Raw genomic sequence first — 24,923 nt, 5'->3', positions numbered from 1 at the left:
CTCATCATTCACCATTAAAAGGACACCCACCGATTCAAGATGAAAGTTAAAAGAAGACTAAATGAACAAGTTCCATGTATAAAAATAATATACCTTTAGAATTAGAGAGAAAAAAAAATTCAGAGCAGAGGTATAATACCTTCTACTTTAAAATATCAACCTTAATAGGGAACTCTAAGCTTTTTTCTCGTAACTATGAATAGTTTAAAAATAAAGACAAACAGGGGGCGCCTGGGTGGCTCAGTTGGCTGAGTGCCTGACTCTTGATTTTGGCTCAGGTCATGACTTTACAGTTCATGAGTTCGAGCCCTGCATCGGGTTCTGTGCTGGCAGTGCAGAGCCCCCCCCCCCCCCCGTGCCCCCCTCTCTCCCTTGAAATAAATAAATAAACTTTAAAAAATAAATAAATAAAAATAAAGACAAAGACCAGGAAAACAAAGATACTTAGCAAATAGATCTAAATACATACGAAAATTTAGTTTAACAAGGGTGGCATCACAAATCATTGAAGAAAAGATGATCTTTTGTCAGTAAAAGGTTTGGAGACAATTGGATTATTATCTGGTAAGTGCTAAAACTGGATCTACATCTCTTATCTCATTCCATAATATATAAATAAGTCCAAATGGATCAGAGACCTAAATTTTTTATTTATTTTTTATTTTTTAATTTTTTTTCAACGTTTATTTATTTTTGGGACAGAGAGAGACAGAGCATGAACGGGGGAGGGGCAGAGAGAGGGAGACACAGAATCGGAAACAGGCTCCAGGCTCCGAGCCATCAGCCCAGAGCCTGACGTGGGGCTCGAACTCACGGACCGCGAGATCGTGACCTGGCTGAAGTCGGACACTTAACCGACTGCGCCACCCAGGCGCCCCAAGACCTAAATTTTTAAAATAAAATGCAGCTGCTAGAAGAAAACATGGGTGAACTTCTTTACTAACTGGGTAAAAAGAAAGATTTTTTTTTTTTTTAATGTTTTATTTATTTTTGAGAGAGAGAAAGAGACAGAGCACGAGTGGGGGAGGAGCAGAGACAGAGGGAGACACAGAATCCGAAACAGGCTCCAGGCTCTAAGCTATCAGCTCAGAGCCCGACACGGGGCTCGAACTCACAAACTGTGAGATCATAACCTGAGCCGAAGCTGGACACTCAACCGACTGAGCCACCCAGGCGCCCCAAAAAGAAAGATTTTTAACCATAACTAAAACTTCAGGTACAATAAAAGAAATATATGTGTGCAACTCCACATAGTATATCTTTCTACATAATTCTTAAATAAGGAACAACCACATCAAACTGCATAAAATTCTTAGGAATAAATTGAACCAAGGAGGCAAAAAATGTGCTGAAAGAAATGAAGACAAATAAATATGCTTGTTTATGGACTAGAAGATTTAAATACTGTTAAGATGACAACAGTGTCCAAAGCCACCTACAGATTCAATGCAACTCCTATCAAAATCCCATTGCTGGGGCGCCTGGGTGGCGCAGTCGGTTAAGCATCCGACTTCAGCCAGGTCACGATCTCGTGGTCCGTGAGTTCGAGCCCCGCGTCGGGCTCTGGGCTGATGGCTCAGAGCCTGGAGCCTGTTTCCGATTCTGTGTCTCCCTCTCTCTCTGCCCCTCCCCCGTTCATGCTCTGTCTCTCTCTGTCGCAAAAATAAATAAACGTTGAAAAAAAAAATTAAAAAAAAAAAAAAAAATCCCATTGCTGTTGTTACCAGAAATAGAAAAACCCATCCTAAAATTCATGTACTATCTTAAAGGACATTGAATCAACAAAACGATCTTAAAAAGAACAAAGGTCGAAGCTTTTCCGAACTTCAAAACCTACTACACAAAAGGTACAGTAACCAAAGCAGTGTAGTATTACATAAGGACTGAAAATAAACCCATGGAATACAGCAGAAACTTCAGAAATAAACTTCCACATATATGGCTCAAATGATTTTTGACATAGATGCCAAAACCCATTTAATGGGGAAAGGACAATCTTTTCAACAAATGGTACTGGGAAAACTGGATATGGATATCCTCCTGCATTAAGAACGAGGATGGACCATTATCTTATACTATATTAAAAACCTGAGTCAAAGTTTTTTTGATTCAAAAAGCTTGGATCAAACACCTAAATGTAGATGCTAAAACCATAGAACTCTTGGATGAAAACATAGGAGAAAATCTTCATGACACTGGATTTGGCAGTGATTGCTTGGACATGACACCAGAAGCAAAGACAACAAAAGGAAAAAATAGATAAATCTGTCTTCATCAAAATTAAAAACTTTAGGCATGTGAAAAGACATCCCACAAAATAGGAGAAATATTTGCAAATCATTTATCTGGTATAGGATAAATGAATTTAAAGAACTACAATTAGAGCCTGGAGCCTGCTTCGGATTCTGTGTCTCCCTCTCTCTCTGGCACTCTCCCACTCACACTGTCTCTCTCAAAAATAAATAAAACACTAAAAAAAATAAATAAATAATACAAATAACCCAATTTGAAATGGCCAAAAAGCTTGCAAAGACAGGTCTCCAAAGGTACAGAGATGGTCAATTAAGCACACAAGAAGATGCTCAACATCACCATTCATTAGAAAAATGCAAATCAAAACCACAATGAGATGCTACTACACTCCTGAAGAATGACTATAATCAGAAGCAGACAATAACAAGTGTTGGTGAATACGTGGAGAAACTGGAGCCCTTGCACATCGCTGTTGGGAAGGTAAATGTGTGAAAACAGTCTGGCAGTTACTCAACAAGATAATAAGAGAGTACCACAGGATCAGCAATTACCGCTCCCAGACAGGTATCCCAGAGAAATGCAACCATATATCCACACAAAAACTTGTACATGAATGTTCATAGCAGCTTTTTTTTTTCTTAACGTTTATTATTGAGAGACAGAGAGAGACAGAGAATGAGCATGGGAGGGGCAAAGAGGAGGAGACACTGAATCTGAAGCAGGTTCCAGACTCTGAACTGTCAGCACAGAGCCCGATACAGGGCTTGAACTCACAAACTACGAAATCATGACCTGAGCTGAAGTCAGACGCTCAACCGACTGGGCCACCCAGGCGCCCCCAGAGCAGCTACTCTTAACAGCTAAAACACAGAAACAATACGAAGAAGTTCATCAACTAAAGAATGGAAAAATAAAACACAGCTTCATCCACACAATGGAACATTGCTCACATATGGAAAGAAGTATTGATACAAGGTAAAACATGAACCTTGAAAACATTACATTTAGTCAAAGAAGCCAGAAACAAAACACTACATGTACTGCATGAGTCCATATATGAAATGTCCAGACCTGGCAAATTCACAGACACAGTAAGTCAGACTAGTCATGGACACTACTGTGAACCTAACTAAAAACCAATGAATTGCACATTTAAACAAGTGAATTTTATGATATTTGGGTTATTTCTCAATTAAAAAAAACACACATCCAAAGTTTAAGTGGGGCTACATACAGTCACATTCACACACAGTATATATATTGTATATGCTGTCTATTCTGAAGGAGAAATCCTAAGATAGATCTACTTAATTTTGCAAAAGAAACACAAGGATAAAAACAATGGATCACTGACAGAAGGTGGATAGGATGCAAGGTAGAAGAAATGAGGAGGGAATGACTTTGTGAACCCATCTTTTTGTCTAATTTGAGTTCATAATAGTAAAGTTTTAACTTATATGAGCAAAGTATTAAAAATACATTTATATGACCCACAACTACAGTATCCTATGCTTTCCATTATTCTCACCTAAAAACAATAACCCACAAGCAAATAAACATAAGACACCTGCTGAGAAACATGCCCCTCTTCACACTCTGGCAAAGTTTGTCAATTTCTCTGTTCCATACCAAGAAAACCACAGAAAACCAACTGAAAAACTCTGACCAATTATTAAGGTGATGGGATGAAAAATAAATATAGAGAAATTAATAACCTTCATTTGCACAAAACATCCAATTAGAGGACATAATGAAAGAAAAGACCTCATTAACAACAAAAGACCTCATTAACACAGAAGGTGCATAAAATCTGTATGAAACAAACACTGAAGCACTCTTAAAAAATACTAAGGACGATTTAGCGTCGCCTGGGTGGCTCAGTCGGGTAAGCGTCAGACATCAGATGAGGTCATGATCTCATGGTTCGGTTCCGGAGCTCAAGCCCCGCATCGGGTTCTGTGCTGTGAGCACCTAACCTGCTTTGGATCCTCTGTCCTCCTCTCTTTCTGCCCTTCCCCTGCTTGCTCTATCTTAAAAATAAAATTAAAAAAAAAAAAAAGGACGATTTAAATAAGTAGAAATATATACCATGTTCCTGGATAGACTCACCATCGTAAGGCTTTATTTATTAATAAACCTATAAATTTCTTCTAAGTTAATAAAGTTAATCCAACTGGTGCCCACTAAAAAGGAGAATTAGAGCAATATCCCTGATGAACATCGATGCAAAAATTCTCAAAAAGATACTACCAAATCGAATCCAACAATACATTAAGAGAATTATTCACCACGATCAAGTGGGATTTATTCCTGGGCTGCAGTGGTGGTTTAATATCCACAAATCAATCAATGTGATACACCACATAAATAAAAGGATAAGGACCATACAATCATCTCAAAATATACAAAAAAAAGTATTTAACAAAATACAGCATTCTTTCCTGATAAAAACCCTCAAGAAAGTAGAGAAAGAAGGAACATACCTCAACATCACAAAAGTCATATAGACCCACAGCTAATACCAAAGACCCACAGCTAATACCATCCTCAATGGGGAAAACTAAGTGCTTTTCCCCTAAGGTCAGGAACACACAGGGATGTCCACTCTCACCACTGTTGTTCAACATAGTACTTGAAGTCCCAGCCTCAGCAATCAGACAACAAAAAGAAATAAAATGCATCCACATCAGCAAGGAGGAAGTCAAACTTTCACTCTTGACAGACAACATGATATGCTATGTAGAAAACCAGAAAGACTCTGCCAAAACACGAATTCAGCAATGTCGCGGGATATAAAATCAACATACAGAAATGCTGCATTTCTATACATCAATAATGAAGCAACAGAAAGAGAAATCAAGGAGTACATGACATTTACGACTGCACCAAAAACCTTAAGATACCTAGGAATAAACCTAACCAAAGAAGTCAAAGATCTGTACTCTAAAAACTATAGAACACTTATGAAAAAAAATGAAGATGACACAAAAGAGTGGAAAAATACTCCACGCTCATGGATTGGAAGAGCAAATACTGTTAAAACAAACCAATCTACACATTCAATGCAACCCCTATCAAAATAACGCCAGCATTTTTCAGAGCTAGAACAAATAATTCTAAAATTTGTATGAAACCTGGTTAAGACCCTAAATAGCCAAAGTAATGTTGAAAAAGAAAAGCAAGGGGTGCCTGGGTGGCTCAGGCAGTTAAGCTTCTGACTCTTGGTTTTGGTTCAGGTGGTGACTGAGCCCCACACTGGGCTCCGTGCTGACAGCATGGAGCCTACTTGAGATTCTCTCTTTCAATAAATAAATAAACAAACAAACTTTTTTAAAAAGAAAAAGAAAAAAAAGAGCCATCTGGGTGGTTCACTGGGTTAGGCATCTGACTTCTGCTCAGGTCATGATCTCACAGTGCATGAGTTCAAGCCCCACATCAGGTTCTGTGCTGACAGCAGAGCCTGCTTTGGAGCCGTCTCTCTCTGTCCCTTCCCGGCTAGTGCTCTCTCCTGCTCTCAAAAATAAATAAACATTAAAAAAATTTTTTAAAAAAAGAAAGAAAGAAAAACAAAGCAGGAGGCACCACAATTCCAGACAACAACTTGTATTACAAAGCTGTAATTATCAGGACAGTATGGTACTCGCATAAAAAGAGACATACAGATCAATGGAACAAAATAAAGAACCACAAATGGACCCAAAACTATATGGTCAACTAATCTTCAACAAAGCAGGAAAAAATATCCGATGGAAAAAAAAGAAGCTCTTTAACAAATGGTGCTGGGAAAACTGGACAGCAACAGCAACAAGCCGAAGAATGAACCTAGACCACTTTCTTACACCACACACAAAAATAAATTCAAAATGGATCCAAGACCTAAATGTAACACAGGAACAAAATCCTAGAAGAGAACACAGGAAGCAAACCTCTCTGACCTCGGCTGTAGCAAGGTGTTACTTAACATGTCTCCAGAGACAAAGGAAACAGAAGCAAAAATGAACAACTGGGACCTCATCAAATAAAAAGCTTCTGCATAGCGAAGAAAACCATCAACAAAACTAAGAGGCAAATGACAAAATGGGAGAAGATATTTGCAAATGACTTATTAAATAAAGGGCTAGTATCCAAAATCTATAAAGTACTGATAACTTATCAAAGAAGTTTCTCCAAAGAAGACATACAAATAACAGACACATGAAAAAAATGCTGAACATCACTTATCACCAGGGAAATATAAATCAAAACCATAATGAGACACCACCTCACATCTGTCAGAATGGCTAAAATTAACAACTCAGGACACAACAGATGTTGGCAAGGATGTGCAGAAAGGGAAACCCTCTTACACTGCTGGTGGGAATGCAAACTGGTGCAGCTACTCGGATAGTACGGAAGTTCTTCACAAAGTTAAAAATAAACTACCCTGTGACCAAGCAATTGGACTACTAGGTATTTACTTACTCAAAGGATACAAAAATGTTGATTCAAATGAACACATGCACCCCAATGTTTACAGCAGCATTACCAACAACAGCCAAATTATGGAAAGAGTCCAAACGTCCATCGACTGATAAATGGATAAAGATGTGGTATATATATACAATCAGCAATCAAAAAGAATAAAATCTTGCCACTTGCAATGACATGGATGGAGTGAACTAGAGTGTATTACACGAAGCGAAATAAGTCAGAGAAAGACAAGTACCATATGATTTCAGTCATATGTAGAATCTAAGAAACAAAAAGATGAACATGGGGGAAGGAAGGAAAAATAATAATACAAAGGAAGGCAAACCAGGAGACTTTTTTTAATGATTAAATTTTTTTTAACTTTTTTTTTAAGTTTGTTTATTTGGAGAGAGAGAGAGAGAGGGAGGGACAAAGAGAAAGGGTAGAGTGAGAATCCCAAGCACATTCCACAGTCAGTATAGAGTGTAATGTGGGACTCAAACTCATGAACCATGAGATCATGACCTGAGCTAGAGTTGGATGCTTGACCAATTGAGCCACCTAGGCACTCCCATAAGACCCCCCCTTTTTTTTTTTTAACGTTTGTTTATTTTTGAGACAGAGAGAGATGGAGCATAAACAGGGGAGGGGCAGAGAGAGAGGGAGACACAGAATCTGAAACGGGCTCCAGGCTCTGAGCTGTCAGCACAGAGCCCGACACAGGGCTCAAACTCGCAGACCGTGAGATGATGACCTGAGCCGAAGCTGGACGCCTAACCGACTGAGCCACTCAGGCGCCCCAAGAGAGACTCTTAAAGACAGAAAACAAACTGAGGGTTGATAAGCGAGGTGGGTGGGGGATGGGCTAAATGGATGATAGGCGTAAGGAGGGCACTTGTGATGAGCACTGAGCATGGTATGTAAGTGATGAATCACTAAATTCTATTCCTGAAACCAATACACTATGTGTTAACTAACTTGAATTTAAGTAAGTGGGAAGACGGGACGGGACGGGACGGGACGGGACGGGACGGGACGGGACGGGACGGGAAGGAAAGGAAAGGAAAGGAAAGGAAAAGAAAAGAAATTTAATGCAACTATAATTCACATCATCACCAGATTTTACTTTTAGAACCTCAACAACTGACTCTTATGTTCAAATGGAAAAACACACAAGAATGGTCAAGAAAGCTCAAAAAAACAGCAGAAGTGTGGAGGAGAATCGACCCTACTAAATGTTAAAAAAATATTACACAAACCGAATAATAAAAATCATGGGCACTGGCATGAATCATCAAACCACTCCAGAGAAGGCCCAGAAACAGACCCAAACACAAATAGAAACACTCAGTACCTGAAAAGGCAACACATCAAATTAGTGTTGGAAAATTTAAGTTTTTGGAGCACCTGGTAGGCTCAGCCAGTTAAGCATCCAACTCTTGATTTCCACTCAGGTTATGACCTCACGGTTCATGAGATCCAGCCCAGTCCTGTGTTGAGATCAAGCTATACATCGGGCTCAGTGCTGACAGCATGGAGCCTGCTTGGGATTCTCTCTCCCCCCTCTGTCCTTCCCCCAGCTCACACACATGCACGCTCTCTCTCAAGATAAACATTAAAAAAACAAAGAAAGAAAAAAGAAAAGCTGAGTTTTTAAGAAATGGTATTGATCAATAGGAAAGCTTACCTGAATGCAAAAACTAAAACCATAAAGTATGAAAAGGAACAATTGGGGGCGGGGATTATCTAGAAAAGACCTTTCTAACTTTATAACTCAAAATCCAGAAGTCATAAAAGGAAACACTTGAGGGGCACTGTTTGGCTCAGTGTGTAAAACATGCAACTCTCAATCTCCGGGTTTTGAGTTTTGAGCCCCACGCTGGGTAGAGTTTACTTTAAAAAAAGGTTGGGGCGGGGCAGTGGGGGGAACGCCTGGGTGGCTCAGTCAGTTAGGCGTCCAACCTCAGCTCAGGTTATGATCTCGTCCAACCCCACCTCAGGTTATGATCTCGCAGCTTGTGAGTTCAAGCCCCACATCAGGCTCTCTGCTGTCAGCACAGAGCCTGCTTCAAACCTCTCCCTCCCTCCCACCCTCCTTCCCTCCTTCCCTCTCTCTCTCTCTCTCTCTCTCTCTCTCTCAAAAATAAATAAATATTTTTTAAAAATAGAAAAAAAAAGAAAAAAATTGAGAAATCATATAAAAATCAAAAACTTTAAGCACTTGGGTGGCTCAGTCAGTTACACATCCGACTCTTGATTCTGGCTCAGGTCAAGTTCTCAGAGTTACTGAGTTTGAGCCCCGAGTCAGGTTCTGTGCTGAGTGCAGAACCTGTTTGGAATTCTCTCTGGTCTCCCTCTCTCTCTTCCCCTCCTCCACTTGTGCTCACACGCTCTATCATTATAAACTTAAAAAAAAATCAAGAACTTGTATAATGAAGTCTCGTAAGTAATTTCTGATAACAAATGACAAACTAGGAATGAGACCTGGTATCAAATCACTAAGGAATAATCTCCCTAATACAGGGGCACCTGGCTGGCTCAGTCAGAAGAGCATCTCTTGATCTCAGGGGCCAGGAGTTGAAGCCTCACAATGGGGGTAGAGTTAAAAAAAAAAGAAGAAAAAAAAAAAAGAATACAAAAAACAGCTCTGGAAATAAGAAAATTTTGAAAACAAACAAAAACCAGATCCCATAGAAAAATGGCCTAAGTACACAAACAACTCACAGGAAATAAAAATGGCCTTCAAATATATAAAGACATGGTCACCTTCACTCTTAAAAGACATGCAACTAGAATTACTAGATACTGGTACCGTTTCTCATCTATCTGACAGACAAAAATCCACAACTTTAATAATATAGTATGTTGTTGCTATAGGAAAACAGGTACTCTCATACACAGCCGGTTAAAGTGCAAACTGCTGCCAATCCTTTTGGAAGGCAGTACAGAAATACTCCTCAAAATCAAACATGCCTCATCTCTGACACAATAATACCACTTCTGGAATTTTCCCATGCACCTGCACAGGACAAAGTAAGTTCAAAGCTATTCATTACAGTACTGTATCATTTATAACAGGAAAATTAAGAAAACCCATTCTACCACAGGATGATTAAATAAAACCACGTTACTGCCACATAATTGAAGTCCGTGCAGTTGTTAAAAAGAACAAAGCAACATTCTGATGGATACGTAAAGATCTCCAGGTAGTTGGGTAACAAAAAGCAAGGGCGCGACAGTGTGTATTTTGTACTACCTTTTATGAAAGAAATATGAAAAAAAACTATTTCCATACTGTATACCTATACACAAAACTGGAAGGATCTACAATACAAAAAAGTGAAGTCATTACTTATGGGGACAGAGTGGATGAGTGCAAAGGTGAAGTTAAGACCTATTGATGTATAAGTTTTTATACTGTTGTGATTTCTGAAACACGAAAATGTATAAAACATTACTCATTCAAAATAGAAAGTTTAAAAATGGGGGCACCTGGGTGGCTCAGTCGGTTAAACATTCGACTCTTGATTTCAGCTCAGGTCATGATCTCATCAGGGTTTGTGGGCCCACCTGGGGTATGCTTGGGATTCTCTCAGCCCCCCACTCACTCTCTGTCCCTCCCTTGCCTGTATTCTCTCTCTCTCCCTCTGTGCCCTCCCCTGTTCCTGTTGTCTTTCTCCCTCTCTCTGCCCCCCACCTGCTAATGTTCTTTCTCTATAAACAAGCCTTAAAAAAATAAAAACAGGGGCACCTGGGTGGCTCAGTCGGTTGAGTGTCCAACTTCAGCTCAGGTCATGAACTCACAGCTCGTGGGTTCGAGCCCCACGTCAGGCTCTGTGCTGACAGCTCAGAACCTGGAGCCTGCTTTGGATTCTGTGTCTCCCTCTCTCTCTCTGCCCCTCCCCCGCTCACACTCTGTCTCTCTCAAAAATAAAACATTAAAAAAAATAAAAATAAATAAATCAAGTTTAAAAATAGATTAAAAAGAAAATTTCTCTTCCCCCACTTCGGTCCTTGGATTTAGCACATGCTTTCAACCTACCCCCTAGGGGATGGAGACCTAGAAGATTTCCTTTTTACAGTTTTTGATGTTCTTGGTGATCTGGAAGAACTCCTGCTTCTCCTCCTACGCCTTTCCCTGAAAGATGAAAATATGTCATTTAAAAATATAGCAATTTAAATACAGGACAATTCAAATATACAAAAGAAAAGAATCCTTAATGCTCTCAAGTGAACAGTATTCTTAAAAGGTTAGTTTAAACTCATGTTATCTCATTTCAGTGCAGGTCAAATTCTGAGCAATTTTATAGACATGGAAAATATGTTCTAAGATTTCATAATAGAAAAGGTAGAAGACCTTCTTTTCATCTGGTTTATGTGAACAACAATTTCCTGAATAGAAAGAATATTAGATGTTTCTGATTCTCTCAAGTACGTTCTTCCTCAGCATCTAAAACATTTTTTATGTATCCAGATCCTCTGTCATGCTTCTAGCTCCTCGCTGCCCCACTGTGGATTATTTCTTAACAAGGTAATAGGCCCTTTTCAAGAACTAAAAGATTAAGTTGGCTTGTAAAAAGTGAACTTATCAGATCTGAGCATTTAGAATGTCTCTAAAAAAGTATTTACATTAATTCACTTTACAGAGAAATTGTTTTACCCTCCATCTTCCTACCATTTTATTACTCTATTCATTTAAAACTGAGTGCACAAGTTGCTAAGACAAAAGTAAAGCAGTTAAAGCCTGGGGCTTAAATATGAAATAAAAAATAACCACTACCTTGATTAACATAGTTTAGTATTATTAAAAACTATTTTGCTTAACTTGTTAGCAAATGATGCATATTCAAAATTACTTCATTGAAAACCTGGCCAAATGAGAAACAATGAATTTCAAGATGTCCGTAATTCAGGGGATAAGATAGGGGAACATACTAATTACAATTAATGTGTCTAACGACCTATCTCACAAGAAGCCCTGATTATTAGGCCATATAGGTGAAAGAACCAAATCCCCTAGAATTCAAGTCCTCCATACCACTTCAGCAAGAAGATTCTAGGCTAATAAAACATTTTGCCAACATCTCTCATTATAAAATATAAAAAAAACTAGATAATGCTCAGATGTGGTAGATACAGATGTTCAAAAAAAAACCTCAAGACCTTTGGAAACACAATTCCAATTCTACCTAAGGCTCTCTCATCCATTACCCAATTTTAGTTCCATGACACCCCAAAATTACACGTCCTGACTAAAGTGAAAATTAGGTAACGATATTCCATTCAGTTAATGCCATGTCTTAACAACTCAGCACAAGTACGGGAGGTACTTATCTCACAGCATGAGAATGTCAGTGTATCTTACTTGTTTACACAAAATGATTCTACTCTGACCAGTTTAAGTCTTCACTCAAGAAGCACTATGTACAGGGGGACATCTAATGACTAATACCTGATGTCATTGAGAGCTAAGGCTGGAAAGACAGCAATCTAGAGTGTCAATTTGTTGAGAAAAAAGCAGTCAGCTGTAGTTTGAAGAACTGTAGTTGGTTAGACTTAGATTGAAACTTTGGTTCCACACCTTATCAGCTGCATAACTAGGGTCATATTACATAATCTGAGTCTCAATTTTTCCAACTGGAAAACGGAGTTAATAACTCATGCCTTGTGGTGCTGTGATGAGGATTTAAGATAATACTTGTAAAGCACCAAGTACAGTCTCTCGCACAAACCCAGTGTCAATAAATATTTTCTGCTTAAACATCAAAATTTTTTTTAAAAATGCAGATTAGGGGACAATCTTGAAAATAAAAATACCAAGCACACTCTTTTTCTGAGCAGTTAAAATGTTTCCTGTGTACTCAACAATTCAGAGCACATGAGAAACAGAAAAACGCTAAAAGCTAACAAACTGTAACTCTTCGCCAAGCTCTTGTGAAAGCATGAAACATTCCAAACTTCTGAACCTTTAGAAACGGATGTCAGTCAGCATTTATTCTCCAGGCCCCAGTGGCTAATTAAGAATATATTTAAGAATGAATGTGAATATCTGAACTTTCTTGAATGTCAAGCAACTTAAAATGGCCCCTGAAAAAATTAAACACTTCAAAGTCAACAAAAAAGTAAATGCAACTAATTTAAAAGGAATCAAAACAGTATCTGTGTTACAAAGGGCAGTGACTAAATGACCACATAAACACAACAGAATATGTGACAATAAAATCACTGTGCAGAGAAGTGGCAGTTGTGAGGCTCAACTGGTATCCACAGCAATGAGGCCAAGGTAATTCTTCAGCTTCAGGTCCAGTGTGCCAAAATACGGCAGCCATCTATTATAAGCCCCATTTGAACATGGACTGCTGCTCTCAACTTCATCCTTCTGAGGCAGTTTTTAAAATCAGGTACCAAGTACTGGTTATAGAACTCTCAACTAAACTTAACCTCCTAAAAAGAAGAGAAAAGAGCTACTGTACTTCTAATATGAAAGTGCAGAGCAGATGGAGAATTTCCCCTAAGCTTCAATTTCTTCATATTTTGAAACCATGATAGTAACAGTCTTTTCACAGACTTACTGTGAAGATTAAATAAGGTAGGTCATGACAAACTGTGCTGAGACAAAATCTGGTATATGGTAAGGCATTCAATAAATGCCTGCAATTATCTTGTATTACCTAACCAAAGACTGGTATTAAGAACAGCCTAAAGTTAATAAAAACAGGAAATATACATTCATCTCCAATTATTTTCTATGCAAAACCACATTTAAAGTATACATAACACTGGCTAACACATGTATTTTTAATATCTAGCTTAACACAAGTTAGGAACCTCCGTTTATCAGTTATGGTATCCTCTGGAGTAATGGATACAGGTTTAGATAATCTTGAATCAACGAAGGTCCTCTTTTTTGCAGCTGTTACTATGGCAACCTGCTGCCACCTGGTGGCAGTGTACTTATTAATAGAGGGAACAATCTCTAAGAAAAAAGCAAAACCTTAAAATTGACAGATAAACGAAAACCAAAATTTAAACATCATGCACTCACTCAAGAAGAGAGAGCAGTAAAAATTAAAAAGACAAAAAGGACTAAAATTGCAATTTTAGTAATCATTTTGCATATTAAATTTACCATATCATTCCAAAAAAATATAGAAGTCTGAGATCGATTCTTCCCTATTTGAAAGAAAGAAAGAAAGAAAGAAAGAAAGAAAGAAAGAAAAGAAAAGAAAAGAAAAACTCGCCCTTGCTACCTCATCCTCCAAGAAAATAAGCAATAGCAGCCACTGCCACCACCAGGGTTAAAACAGTGGATTACAAACAACAGTTAAAACTTTTCAGATCATTTTGCCCGATTATCATATCTTCCTCCTCACAGATTCAACACTGTGGCAAATGCTCTAAGAGAGAAATGTTTACTCTGCAATTAGAAGGAAATGTTCTCGTATTATTGGACTGTTTTCTCTTGCATGGAATAATTTACGTTTTCATTTGTCACCAGTAAAAATTTTAAGCATTATCAAACCTGCTGGAACTACGAGATCTTCTTGATGCATTGTAACTTCTGGGTGGTGTTCTGGATTTTTTATCCTTCTTTCTTTTCTCATCTATCTCTTTGGATCTGTCCTTGTCCCGTTCCTTTTCTTTGTCCTGCTCCTTTTCCTTTTCCTTGTCTCGCTCCTTTTCATGCTCTTTTTCCCGCTCTCTCTCTCTGTCTTTTTCCTTGTCTTTATCCCGGTCCTTTTCCCGGTCTTTATCTTTGTTTTTACCCCGTTCCTTTTCTTTTTCACGTTCCTTCTCCCTGTCTCTCTCTTTTTCCCTTTCCTTTTCTCTATCTTTTTCTTTCACTCTTTCCTTTTCCTTGATCTTTTCTCGGGTGTCTTTTCTCTTGTCCCTTTAAAAACAAAAATAAATAAATAAATTCACAACTAAAATTATTCTACTCCCCAAAAAGGACCTCCCTCTCTGTCCTCAACAATTATCAACACAAAACAATTTATACTAGCTTAGAATACATTACATAATAATTTCTATATAACCCAGGTGCACATGAAGCTGCTAAATGAAACAATTATCAGTCTCAATTAAGTATTTTAGAAACCTCAAGAGTCATTCTGATCATTAGACTCAAATCAATGGCAATCAATATTAATCACTACTAAAACAATCAGAAATAAGTTGCATGTCTCCCATTAAAAACCTAAACCACAGTAATTTTTTAACAAATGAAGCCATAAAAAAATTAACACTAACTTCCCCAAAACTCACCGTGAACGTGAACGACTCCGTGACTTCCGTCTCTCCCTTGATTTAGAGCGCTTTTTATGTGGGCTCTTAGATCTACGTCTGTCTTTTTGTCTTGAACGTGATCTATTATGGGATCTACTCCTAAAGAAAAACAAGTTGTTGGAACGTCAAAACTTACTCTTAGAATTTGTTTTTAAAAATTAAAGATGTCTTTCAGGTAAGAAAAATTTTAAACTGACCCCAACAGTATTTATCGGTATTTTAAAATTCTCTATTATGAAATGCTTTAGATTATTTGAAATAAATTATTTATTGGCAACTTTACCAAATAGTTCATTATCCAGAACACAAAGACAGAGAAAGAAATTAAGTTCTCTTCTATGTCAGACTGAAGCTGGTATATCCAAGTGTGGCTTTTGGCTTTCCTTTGCTAATTATTATATACCAATTATTATAGGACTGCTCTCACAGAACAAGTTTTTATAGCATAAATTAAATTTAACTCTTGACTTACATGGAACAGGACAGCTTGTGGTTAAAGTCCGACAAGAAACAGTGGTTGTATGCCTGAATGGTTTCTCTAAATGGCTGTGAAAGGTTTGTCATAACACATACTAAGAATGTATTAAGATGCACAGTACTAATTATGCTGCTAATGTGACAGGAAAGTAAACATCACTCATGAGTTAAAGCTATATATAATTAAATGTTGGATTCGCAAGACCTTGATTTTATAACTACATAAACACAGCTATTAAAAGAAACCTTTATTACTGGAATTCTTGCAGGAAAAATAATAACTCTCACTCCAATTCTGAAATTCTCTAGGCCCCTTCTTCCCACTGAAATCTTACTTATGTGACGTGAACTTTTCTCATAATGTCATATCTTAGCAACTATGTATTAAAATATAACAAAACTGAATGCACACGACTTAAATAACAAAGTGATAAGACTCACCAGCTTTGGAGTGAAACAATCCGGCTCTGACACAGCTGTGCCACACACTAGCTGGCTCTGAGAACTCCGGCTAGTCATTACCCTCTCTAAGCCTAGTTTCTTCATCTATAAAGTTGGGAGTCAAAATCATACCTACATCACCTATGGCTGTCATGAGGACTGAGTCAGATGATACACGGAAAACTGCCTAGCAGTCTGGCACAGAGTAAATGCTTAAGATCCTTAATGCTCAATAACATCACTATTAATAATTAACATAACTGAAAACTTTCTATCTTTATATATTCCAAGGAGATCATATAAACTTCCACAAGTATGCGTTATACAATTAAAATTCATCTCGATAGTCATGTTTTCAGGAATTAAAAACAACGATCTATAAAATACATACAGTTAAATGTTTGTGGTATGCTAAAAAACCAGAAAAATCTCCAATTTTCCATTAATCAAATCTTGTTTTTTAAACACATTTTTCAGTTAGTTAAAATTTGTTTTCTAATAGCTAATTCTCAACTGAATCGCTCATCTATTATATTGCTTTAAAATTATACGTTCATCTTCATACCACATTTTTGATACAAGAAGGTAAGTCACAGTTTGTAGACATCTTTATTACTAATAGTCAAGTACTAGATATTAAGGCAAAACTGAAAACTTTTTTAATCCATTTATAGGAATCCACATAATGGTAATATTTCATAAGGCCTTTGCTTCTGTGTACTTAATTGAAAGTCTTAACATTTCTGTTCTAGTTAATCTTACTGAAAATATACATAGTAATTTTGTTTTCCTCCAACACTGCTTTCCAACCTTAAACAAAGGAACACCTTTTAAAAAATTAAGTGTAGCCTTAGTAAATAAAAATTAATTTAAAAAACGCTGTTCACGTGGCTTCATATCTTACCCTATGGTCCTCAGAGTTTGAAAGTCCCAAGAGTAATTACTGTAGTATTTTAACTTTGACATTAAATACTTTCAAGTCCCTATTTCACCCACTAGTCACCTACAAGAAGTGTTTTGATTAGGATCGATAAAAGCTTCAAGTCAAAAGCAAATCTAATCCAACCACAGAAAGACTTCAGTGATCATTAGGAGATCTTATTTTAGCATAAAATACAAAATTGCATTTATAAATTAAACTGCAAATGCAGGGCAACTTACCATTATGTCTCATCAAAGTTCAACTCTAAGTCCGCTGTTTCCCATTAAAATACTATAAAATGTCTTAAGAGTTCCCATGCTGGTCTGTCAAGGTTACTCATGAAGGTCAAAGTGACAAGAAACTCATTCCTACCTCCTATTATAAAAGGGGAAGGAACAGGGAAAGGATGGGGGCGCAGGGATGTTGGGCCTAGAAGGAGGGCTCTAGAAGCATCTGAGGATGCTGAGAAAGTGGAAGAGGGTAGGCCTTCAAAAGCAAAGGATTCTAAACTAACACTCCTGCTATTAAGTTTAGTGGGGGAGAGCCAGAGCTGAGGTTGGTATCAAATCCAACTAGCAGGGGAGGGGAAGACAAGAAATGCCTACCATCCCCCTCCTCCCCTACCAGGGAAGTGGTAACAGGAGTAGGTTCCTCCATATCAAGATCCGTAAGTCAAATGTTTCTGAGTAAGGGATTATTTTGTCCCCTTAAAAAAAACCTATCTTCTTTTGTATTTCTTTATGAGCTCAGTAAAGGTCACATGTGGTTCTACATATATAAAAATAGTACAAATTTATAAAATAAATCTATGTGAGTGGTAGGTATATATATATATATATATATATATATATATATATATGCATGTATATGTCAAGAACAAGCAATTTCTGGAACACCTGAAATTACCCAGTAATTCAGGGTGGCTGAGTAGGTTAAGCATCCGACTTTGGCTCAGGTTACGATCTCACAGCTCCTGAGTTCAAGCCCCACATTGGGCTCTGTGCTGACAGCTCAGAGCCTGGAGTCTGCTTCAAATTCTGTGTCTCCCTCTCTCTCTGCCCCTCCCCCACTCTCTCTCTCTCAAAAATAAACAAACATTTAAAAAAATACAAAAAAAAAAAAAAACCCAAGCAATTTCTATTGCTATGTAGTCAGACCTAGAGGAAAGCATTCTCACGAATTAAGAACAATTAACAAATTACTTTAAATATTTATTTCATAAATTTCATTTTAGACTGAATAATCCTTCTCCCACTAACCCTTGGAAAGGGAAAATATCCTAATATACCTAACCTAAAATAAGACCAAGCACCTTAAAACAGAATTAAATAATATACTCCAACAGATAAATCTGAATTCACAGACCTCATCAAAGAAACAAATGTTAATCAAGTTTTGCTTTTTTCCAACCTTAGAAAACCATGAAGGTATCAGACTTGGAGCACACCTCTTGTCATCAACACAAAATGAGATTCAGGTCTCGGGTCTCTTTTTTTCTTCAGAAAAAAAGTAATTACTCTTCAGCTCAATTCTGTATTTCCTGTAACTCCTTTACCTTCATCACAGCCTGTCAACCTGCAGAAATATCCACAACCTAGTACCACTGTTTCTGTACCACTTTCCTTCTCCAACTCTGGCTCCTGTGGCACTGCCTTGTTTCTTGTACGTGACACAACTTCCTTCACTTGGATCTGAACTTGCCTTGCTGGAAGGCCTTGAAGGGAAACAGTAAAACCATATCCCCAACAAGATTTTACAAACTAATAACAGAAAAGTATATACGAGTAAATAGCTAGAAGAATAGTTCACTAGAGTCAAACAAAGAACATCGTATTTTTTTTTTCCATTTCATTGCTTTAATTTCCTTGGTATCGTAGAAAAACAGACTAAACTGAGCTTGCTAATGAGGTTCAACATACCACATATTGGTTTCCTTTTTTCCCTCCCCTCGAGCCCTCCTCCTCCTCTAATACCACCACACACCCAGCACAGACACACACACACCTTCCTTTACCCCTTCTCTTTAGACTGCAGCATGCACGCACATATAACACGTAATTAGGATCCATTATATACAATTTCACATTTCAATATCACCTCCCTCCGTATCTTAAAGAAGACAATAGAAGTTATCACTTTAGCCACGATTCTTTAGGACACTTCCAATCAAGGTGCTATCACAAGTTTACATTCTGAGGTCCACTCTGGACTAAATACAAAGAAACAGAATTTTTTTTAATAAAGAAAATTAAAAGGATAGAATTGTAGTCAAAAGTAAGATAAATACGGACAGCTGGGTGGCTCAGTCAGTTAAACATCCAACCCTTGATTTTGGCTCAGGTCATGATCTCACGGTTGTGGGATCAAACCACTCTTTGCGATACCCACTGACAGCGCAGGGCCTGCTTGGGATTCTTCTTTCTCTCTATGCCTCCCTACTCACATGCACGCATTCTCTCTCTCAAAATAAAGAAACAACAAAAACAAAAAGTAAGATAAATAGAAAAGAAACAGAGTTGAAGCATAACAGCTGGAGCTACAGCTGCCAAGTTACTCCTGTGTTTCAGCTCCCAAAGTGGGTGCAGAAGGCTCTTACCATCAATGTTACCAAAGATGTGAAGCACCCCATTTGACGCATGGGACTAGAGATAGGTAACTACTGGAAACCAAGATCTGAAGTTCTATACCCCAAGCCTTGAGAAGACAGGGGGTTGGGTGGAGTTCCCTTTTCTCAATAAAAAGAATGAAAAGTTTCTGCCGGTTCTGTATGAAGGCTGGTTTAGTCGTAGAAAATTCAAGATTAGAGCACCTTACAAAAGAAAACCAACTTCTAAAACTGAAAATTAGTTGAGATCATAAAAATTATACAGTGATTAGATAAAATTTCATTCTTAACTACAGTATTATAATTAAAGCAACATTTAATGGTAACCATAATTCCTGAACTCCGCTGAAGTTTCTAAATTCTGATATTTAAAGAAAAATCAGAAAATCTTAACTATTTTAAATACAAGACAACAAAACTTTAGAAGATGATAGCAGAAATTCTCACCTGTGTTTTGACTGTGATCTTTTTCGTCTAGAATGGGATTTTGAACTAGACCTGGATTTTGAGCGAGTGTGGGAACGAGATCGACCGCCTTTTCTTTCATTGCTCTTTCCAGACTCTGGGAGGAAAAAACCACTTTGCAGTGTAAGCTCAGAACAATTAAAGATCCCAGTTAATAATCAGGCACAAGTGGAATGTACCACATATAGTGCAAGGGGCCTACTCTCTGTACATCCTCCTCCTGTGCAATTATCCTTCAGAAACATCCAAGAAAGTCATTGCATAAACTCGTTGAGTGCAGCCACCCTGCAGCAGTACATATAAACCAGATGATTATAAACAGCTGTTCGTAGTATTTTGTTGCTGCCATAACGTACGATTATAACATGTCTGTAATTCCTAGGACAGTGACTGTAAATCTTCTCTCCATTTATTTTGCTAGAGTGAAGCTTAAATTCTGAGTGCTAATTTAGAAAATGTGCTCAACTGTAAACCACCTACACATTTTTGCTTGGATTTTTAACTTTTAGTAAAAGCAACATAAAGTCTCAGTAGGTGTTCCTTTTTATCTTGCTAAAACAGTCCCTGTATTTTTTTTCTGAATCATGGGTTCTCTTTCCTATTTTTAAAATTAAAACTTTGAAGGAAAGTGAATCTTCTCAATTAGAACATTTTAAGTATATTTGTTCTTGTTTTTAGCTTCATAATAACATTTATACCTTGCTTTAAGCAAATCAGTTTTGAGCACTAACTGTGCTATGAAAATATAAAGAACTGATTAACTCAAGCTAATGTGCCTTAAAATTCAGTATCAAGGGAAAACATATTTGGGCTAAGCAGTTCTTTGACCTTAGACACTAGTAAGTCACTTACTCTTTCTCGAGTTTCAGTCTTCTTGTAAAATGAAGGGACTAACCAAGATAATTTCTAAAATTCCTTCCAGTTCTACGATTCTCTGATCTTAAAGTGTGACCTATGTAACAACACTATTGCCTTACCTGGTTCAATGGCTGCTGAGATAAATGACTGAGCCTCTCGCACTCGCTTCATTACTTCTTCTAACTCCTTAGCTGCAGCCTGAGGTGTCATCTCAGGGGGTTTTACTATTGCATTGTTGGAGTGATTAATTCTAAATTAAAAATATTAGCATATCACAAATACACACCATATTTTACAAAACATAAAACAAATGTTTACATGATACAAAGATTTACATATGTGAGGACAGCTTGAAAGCACACTAAGAACAATACAGCTAAATACAGAATAACCAAAACCAACATCAAAACCATAATTCTTCTCGTTATCACCCATCCTTACCTCTTGCTAACAAAGTCAAAAGCAAGGAAAACAAAGAAGGAAAAACTGAACCCTAGTTGATTTCTTTAACAACTTCAATATACCAGGACAAGTGCTTTTCCACACAACTTAGAATTATAATAAATTAAAATGCTAACACCAATATTAAAATGAATCATTTCTCGTCTTACAAGATTTTGTTGATAGCTCTGCACCCCAGGAGGTTGAAGGGGAAGCTGTGTATTACGTGCACAATTTTAATCAACTGTGAACCATGGGTGAGTCAGCTATAACTTTGAACGTGGGAAGCACCTGATAAAACTCTTCCCTAGCAGGTTATACAGTGGTTTCTCTGATGCACATAAATGAATTTGGTGAGTCTCGCTTTACCCCTTTCACATTGAGAAGACAAGCATTCACTAGAAAGAGATTTTTATCCTTTCATACCTGAATCGTGATCAAGCTGTATAACTAATGCAATTACCTACGAAGTTCAGATAAAACTGCTGCCTCAATAATCTGCATGAAATGGAATTTCTGGTCTTGAACACGTAAAGTCTACACCAATTTTTCATTTTGCAAACAAGAGTATCAGAAAATATTAAAATTCAAAATGTATGATTTAAAGCATTTCTAAATATTTAATACTATTTTCTTCCTGAGATCTTGGACTTACCAAAATTCTCATTACTGTATTACTCTAAATTCAACACTATGTTAAATCATCTGTAAGTCTAGTTATAAAGCAAAACCAATCTTATTATAGCTTATAGAAAAAGACCTACAATCATTACACAAAGCATATAATGTTAACATCAAATGAGATCTTATAAAATAGAAAATAAGACATTGTGAAATATAACTTTAAAGACTAAAATGGTAAGTAACCCATGTATTTCATTTATACTTAACACAAAGTCTTCCTTTCCACAAATTGCCAATTACTATTAAAAAGAAAAAAAAAAAGGCCTTAATTATATCAGCAATACTTTAAGTTTCTCCAAAATCATTAAAATTTCTTTGTTTAGGGTTTCTTACTTCAGTGGCCTGTCTCCAAACATAACTCCATTAAAAGCAAGGGCCCTTGGTACAGAATTTTGGTCTGCAAATTCCACAAAAGCAAACCGAGTTGGCTGAGTCTCATCACCTGCCATCCGCACAAACTTCACTTCTCCAACTTGTTTAAAAAATTCAAGAAGTTGATCAGCTGTCGTTGTCTGAAGAAACAAAGTCACGCTTTAATAAAGTATACTCTTTTTTAAAAATTAGGTAAATATTATTTTATCAATCGATAGGACTTTTAAGAATGGAAAAAGATTAAGAGGTCCTACCACTCACTTTTTTCTTAAATTAGTTACCTGGGAATTCAAATTGCCAACGTAGACTGTTCTCCTAATTTCATCAATTTTGGAAGGATCCACATTTCCCATAAGCGGTGGCTGTGGTATCTCTCCAAGTGTTGCAATGTTGGGGTCTAGTGCTGCTGCTGGTATAGCTCCCAAACTGCTAAGGGAAACACCCAACTACAAAAAAACAAACAAACAAACAAACAAAAAATCACATTATTTTCTATTAGCATCAAACATTACCACTCTTTAATCTTAAAAAGCAACAATCAACTCAACAAGAATGGAAAGTGACTAGGGAGTCCAGGTGTGTGTCTAAATTATTGAAAGTGAGGTCACAGAAGTTCTATGTACAATTAGAAATGTAACCTAATTCTTTTTTTTTAAGACATAAAAATGTCTTTCATGTTTATTTATTTTTGAGAGAGAGAGAGAGAGATTGCAATCAGGGAAGGGCAGAGAGAGAGAGAGGGAGACACACACTCCAAAGCAGGCTCTAGGCTCTGAGCTGTGGGTACAGAGCCTGACGTGGGGCTCGAACTCATTAACCACAAGATCATGACCTGAGCCAAAGCCAGACACTTAACTGACTGAGCCACTGAAACACCCCAGAAATACAACATAATTCTTATCTGGGTATTTTAAATACTTTCAAACTTGAAACTAAAAATGAAGAGTCAATTCTCATTTTCACAGTAGTTACGTACTATGAAGTTGCCATGAACTGGATTATTGAATATGTTATCACTCCTAGGGAAAATACAGGGCTAGGTTCCTGAAAGCTTCTGGTCACAGTTTCATCACCAATAACTGCATTATCTTGTTTTATGTGTTTCTAGTTAAAGACACCTAATGTAATATATAATGCTGATTCATTAACATTGAACTCACAGCCAGAAGCACTATCAACCAGTGCTTCAATGAACCTTATCTAACCCCTGGGTTTTCTCCGTAAGGCCCATCACAGCCTTCCAGCCCCTCAGGAACATGAGACAGCACTTCAATACTTGGGTACTAGCTTAAAAAGCAAAATCAGCAAAAAAATACACAAAAAATATTACAGCATTACAGGTAAGACAAGAAGGCAGGGTACTGCTGTTTGAACTTAGCTGAAAATGAACATATCAAGCAATTCAAATTATTCATCATTCTGTGGGTCAAGAAATGACCAGAAAGTACCGCCATGTACTGATTTTGAGGTTTCAAACATATTTTAGCTAGTTGGTGAATTCACAAGCACAGAATTCACAAATAGTGAGAATCAAGTGTATCCTGGGCATTCAGCAACAGTGACTAAGTTCCTAATAGTTAATAATCATGGCTCCTAACTTTTGCTAACCCTAGAAGATAGATATGAATATTATGCCAATTTCACAAAGAAAAGGACTTACAGAAGTTAATGATTTTCCCAAAGCTATTGAGCTACCAAGTGGTAAAGGCAGGGAACCACTATATACAGACTAAAACTAAAACAGGTACAAAGTTTACTTAAGAAAAGAAATCGAAAATATTAAACTTACTTATACTCTGGTAGGAACAGAAAAAAACCTTTGGATGATCTTTCGTGACATAATTAAATTCAGTTTTTAGTTCAAGCATTAAGGAACTTTTTTTAAATTTATTTGAGATACAGAGACAGCGTGAATGGGGGAGGGGCAGAGAGAGAGAATCCCAAGCAGGCTCCATGTTGCCAGCACAGAGCCCAATATGGGGCCTGAACTCATGAAGCTGCAGAATCATACCTGAACCGAAACGAAGAGCAGTACACTTAATCAACTGAGCCACCCAGGTGCCCCAAGGAACATGTTTTTAATGTGAACTTAAATTAGAAAAGAAAGTATCTCAAAATTTGAAAATAGAAAATTCTGCAGAAAAATGCGAAGACATTTCAAGGGGGAAAAAAACAACTACAACTTTCCATTTATGCAATTTAAGAAAATTTTGAGCACTGACTGTATATTATTACAAACTAAGATTAAGCAAATACCAAAGAAGAAGACTTCCTAAAGGTGAAAATGTAAGTTGATGAAACAATTATCACTCATACTTGTCAAGTGGCCTGTGTATCATCTTCTTAAAACATGCCAAGTCATGTCTTACCCTGCTTAAAACTAATCAATGGCTTCTAATTACCTTTAGAATAAAATTCAAACTCCTTTCCATGGCCAAAAAGCCCTATAATCAGTACCCTATCTCTCTCTCCAAAATCTCACAACACATACTTCCACCACCCCCATTTACAAAGCTTCAGCTATACGGACTGCCATTCTATTTATTCATTGAAAACACAAGTTTTCCCCACCTGATGCATTTCATTTGGCATTCCTTCTGCCAAAACACTCTTCTCCCAGCTTCTGCCAGTCAAATCCTTCAGGCATCATGTCACCGATCCCCTCTAAGA

The 24,923-nt window shown here is 37.3% G+C and overlaps 1 protein-coding gene across 6 annotated transcripts in view; it reads right to left on the bottom strand.

Annotated features, from left to right (window-relative positions):
• SREK1 (splicing regulatory glutamic acid and lysine rich protein 1) overlaps positions 1–24,923 on the bottom strand; it is a 57,139-nt gene that overhangs the window by 13,344 nt on the left and 18,872 nt on the right. For 4 of the 6 annotated variants that reach the window (XM_043591495.1, XM_043591476.1, XM_043591485.1 and 1 more), the window contains 7 exons: positions 22,535–22,699; positions 22,215–22,393; positions 20,876–21,006; positions 19,881–19,995; positions 14,968–15,087; positions 14,225–14,593; positions 10,745–10,840 (listed from right to left, as the gene is read on the bottom strand). In XM_043591495.1, the coding sequence (XP_043447430.1) occupies positions 10,745–10,840; positions 14,225–14,593; positions 14,968–15,087; positions 19,881–19,995; positions 20,876–21,006; positions 22,215–22,393; positions 22,535–22,699 (1,175 nt within the window). The remainder of the gene's footprint in view (positions 1–10,744; positions 10,841–14,224; positions 14,594–14,967; positions 15,088–19,880; positions 19,996–20,875; positions 21,007–22,214; positions 22,394–22,534; positions 22,700–24,923) is intronic. The other 2 variants (XM_043591516.1, XM_043591525.1) reach the window with 1 other exon arrangement.

Source organism: Prionailurus bengalensis, chromosome A1 (genome assembly GCF_016509475.1).
Source record: "Prionailurus bengalensis isolate Pbe53 chromosome A1, Fcat_Pben_1.1_paternal_pri, whole genome shotgun sequence".
Taxonomy (NCBI): Eukaryota; Metazoa; Chordata; class Mammalia; order Carnivora; family Felidae; genus Prionailurus; species Prionailurus bengalensis.
The sequence above is the reverse complement of the archived record's forward strand: the minus strand, read 5'-3'. Positions and strand labels throughout refer to the sequence as shown.